At 48.1% G+C, this 3,745-nt stretch overlaps 1 protein-coding gene across 1 annotated transcript; it reads right to left on the bottom strand.

Moving 5' to 3' along the window:
* Positions 1–693: 693 nt before the first annotated feature.
* LOC146187474 (uncharacterized) lies at positions 694–2,225 on the bottom strand. Its single transcript, XM_084605779.1, has 2 exons — positions 1,940–2,225; positions 694–1,327 (listed from the first exon to the last, which is right to left on the bottom strand). Exons 1-2 carry the CDS (start codon positions 2,223–2,225, stop codon positions 738–740), a joined length of 876 nt encoding a protein of 291 aa, XP_084461905.1. The 3' UTR covers positions 694–737.
* Positions 2,226–3,745: the final 1,520 nt, after the last annotated feature.

Here is a 3,745-nt window from a genome sequence, read left to right as displayed (position 1 = left end):
GTATGAAGTGCGGAGTTGCATACCAAGTTGCTCACATCACCAGCTTCACCTTTCATCATTCTTGTAATCAATGCAAACAGAACTTTACATGCGAGTTCAATGTGTACTTTGTTTAGTTCGCAGTCGTGACGAGCACAGTGATTCTTCGGGGACAGTACTTCAAATTGTTTTATTTCTTTTACGCTTGGAACATTCGGACGTCTCTATGTACAATAAAAAATTGCTTCCTTCTCTAAGCTAACAGCTTCTATATCAGAACGCAGAAGAGAGCTACATGGATGTCAGCCTAAATGACTCTGAATAAAAGTGCCATGCAGGCGTTAAGTTTAGTTCTATCTTTCATCCTCTAGTCCCTGTCACCGACTGAATGGGGATCCTTTTTGTCGCCATACGCGTAGAAAATGTCCCTTGCAATACCGTAAAATAGCCGAGGCCTGTTTCATTTTAACACTTTGGTGTAAGCAAAACAAGAAACATCGATATGATTTAAGTGGTTTCATGTCCCAAAGTGACTCGCCCTATGAGAGACGCCATAAGGGAGGGTGTATCAGATCGACAGGAAGGCACTCGACAGCATGACGGCCAGAACAAGAAGAACGGATTTTTATTGATGGCCATCGTATTTATAGGTTTCCATAGCGCGGCGCACGCACTGCGCATGACATGTGCTCCGTCATCAGGCTATCACACAAGCCTGATACATCCTTCCATGGTTAACACAAGATCAAAGCAAATGTTCATGATAATTGATTAAAAGCAGCATCATAACAAAGGCGCTGTGGTGGTCGTATGGTGCGAGTCGACCTTCTGAGAGTGGTGGTCGTCCTGGTTGGATCTGGAAGGGTGACTGCAGCTGAGGGCGTGGCACCATGGGCTGGAAGTGGGCTGGAATAGGGCTGCTGTGTTGTAGCAGTGTCAGTGCTGGAAAGCTGTGGTGTTACGCTACCAATGCTGTCGGTGTCGTCGTCACTTGTTTCAGCATACTTCTCGCCAGTGTGAAGCAGGTGTCTCCTGTTTCGTAGAAGAACACGACGATCTTCAGTCATGACGCGGTATGACCTCGGAGCAGCTTGTCCAACAATCTTCCCTTTCTGTGACCAAGTCGTATCTCTTAGTCGCACCACGTCACCTTTAGCAAGTTGTGGCAACGGCCGCCCTTCGCATGTCTGACGATGCTTCACCACATCAGTGGCCGTGATTTTGCCGAAATCTGGAATATTAGATCTAAGGCGCCTCCCTTGAAGAAGTTCACCAGGGGACTGACCATCGGCCAGTGGTGTTGAGCGGTAGGCTAGAAGGCCTAGCCAGAAGTCGTCTCCTGCATAATCTGTGTTTTTCATTATCCGCTTCACAACTTGGACACCTTTTTCTGCCAGACCGTTAGACTGCGGGTAGTAGGGACTGGACGTGACGTGTGCGAAGTCGAACTGCTTGGATAAAACCGCGAACTCTTGGCTTGAGAACTGGGGTCCATTATCCGTGCAGAGTTCCACAGGAACGCCATATCGAGCAAAAATAGCGCTGAGAGCCGCAACAACGCTTTTTGCACTTGTGTCTGGAAGTTTCTCGACATCTGGGAAGTTTGAAACAGCGTCATATACGGCAATATAAGAATGTCCCCTAAAACAAAAGATGTCCGCTCTGACCCTGTACCATGCACACTGTGGCACCAAGCGCATGAGCAAGGGCTCTTTGGCTTGTTTGTACGCAAACTTTCTGCACGTTGAACAGTTCTGAATCAGCTCAGCGATGTCACTGTTGAGGCCCGGCCAAAAAAAGAGACGTCTGGCTCTTTCTTTGCATTCGTTCAAACCAAGGTGACCAGCATGAATTCTTTTTAGCATTTCCCGGCGCATGCTCTTCGGTATGACGGCTTTCGTACCCTTGAAGAGTATTCCGCTGATAACGGACAGTTCAGATGAAGAAGGCTTCAGTTCACCTTGAATTTCTTTGTCTGTTGATAAGTCGGTGACGACAGTGTTCAAGTAGCAATCCCGAGCTGTTCCTTTCGCCAGTTCCTGTTGTGTTGTTTCCGTGACCATGCAGTTCAGGAGCTGAAGTTCGTGAACTTCTACATCTTCCGTAGCACTCGCATTGTCAACTTCACCTGCCGGAGTCGCTCGTGACAGCATATCCGCCAGGACGAGGTGCTTGCCCGGAACGTACTGCAGCACATAGTCGTACCTGAGAAGTCTTAAAAAGAATCTCTGTAATCGTGGGGGCATGTCACAAATTCCTTTCGAAGAAATCGATAAAAGTGGTTTGTGGTCGGTCTCAATAATAACCCTCTTTTCGTACACAAACTGGTGAAACTCCTCGCAGCCGAACAAAATTCCGAGCGCTTCTTTCTCAACTTGTGCGTAACGTTGCTCAGGAACTGTTAGCACTCGGGATGCATACCCCACTGGTCGCCAGGAACCACCGTGACACTGCAGAAGTGCCGCCCCAACGCCATCTTTGGATGCATCGCATGTTATTTTCGTTTCCTTTTTAGGGTCAAATATTGCTAATACGGGCTTTGTCGCGAGTACCTGCGTGACGCTTTTCCATTCTTTCTCGTGACTTTCGGTCCACTCAAACTCGACTTGAGGTTTGATAAGAGCTCGTAGCAGCGCTGTTCTGTCAGACAAGCGAGGCACGTATTTTCCAAAGTAGTTGACTACTCCTAACTTGCGCTGAACATCGGCTTTGCTTTTTGGCGTTGGCATTTGAACCAAATTGCGCACTAGTTTCGGACTTGGAGAAATTCCAGTTTGTCCAATGACGTCACCCAGAAATTGAACCTCGGTTAGACCAAACTTGCATTTTTCGGCATTGAATGTCAGTCCTGCCCTTTCGGCGGCTTTTAACACTGCCACTAGCCGCTCGTCATGCTCTTGCCGTGTAGCCCCCCACACAAGAATGTCGTCGATATACATTCCTGTCGAGTGCAGTCTTCTCTTGTGGATCCATGCAGTGACGGCATGGCGCTACATACCGAGAGACTGCGTCAATACTGTTATCTGGCTTCTCCCAGATCTGATTTCTTCGTGCCACTGATTCCGCTACTCGGCACATTTCTTCAGCCTTTATCAATGTTAGGCCCTTCTCACGGACAATTTTTCACGCAACTTTGAATCGTTCGTCCCAAAGACGATCTGATCTCTGATCATTGAATCGTTCAGACCTTCGAAGTTGCACTGCGTTGCCTGTTTCTTGAAATCTCGGATAAATTTTTTCAAACGGTTTTCCATCCCCTTGCTTCCTCGAGCGAAATACGTAACGCTCATGCATTTCGTTGCTTACCTCAGCACAGTAGGCCTCAAATTTCGTGACCAGAGTGTCATAATCTTCTTTGTCTTCACCAGCCTCAAACGTGAATGTGTTGAAGACGTCAAGCGCTTCATCTCCGGCGACGCTTAAGAGGAGCGCTGCTTTTGCTGCACCGGTTTTAGAATCCTCTTTAGACGTGGTCGCCTTGATGAACAGTTCCAGTTTCTGCTTAAATCGCTTCCAGTTCTGAGACAGGTTTCCCGAGAGCTGCAAGGGTTCTGGGGGCTTCAGCAGGTCCATCATCCACCGTGGCTAACTGGCCACTTCTGACACCATGTATCAGATCGACAGGAAGGCACTCGACAGCATGACGGCCAGAACAAGAAGAACGGATGTTTATTGATGGCCATTGTATTTATAGGTTTCCATAGCGCGGCGCACGCACTGCGCATGACATGTGCTCTGTCATCAGGCTATCACACAAGCCTGATAC

Source organism: Amblyomma maculatum, chromosome 6 (assembly GCF_055883805.1).
Source record: "Amblyomma maculatum isolate TAMU_Amacu chromosome 6, ASM5588380v1, whole genome shotgun sequence".
In the NCBI taxonomy this organism is placed as follows: Eukaryota; Metazoa; Arthropoda; class Arachnida; order Ixodida; family Ixodidae; genus Amblyomma; species Amblyomma maculatum.
Note: the sequence above shows the minus strand (reverse complement) of the source record. Positions and strands in the feature narration are given on the sequence as shown.

Bases quoted from the DNA above. Each gene is read 5' to 3' on its own strand.
- LOC146187474 (XM_084605779.1), bottom strand. From the start codon at position 2,225: ATGCCCCCACGATTACAGAGATTCTTTTTAAGACTTCTCAGGTACGAC. The intron at 1,328-1,939 runs GTGAACTGAAGC...TGAAAAACACAG, and splicing joins AACAGACAAAGAAATTCAAG to ATTATGCAGGAGACGACTTC.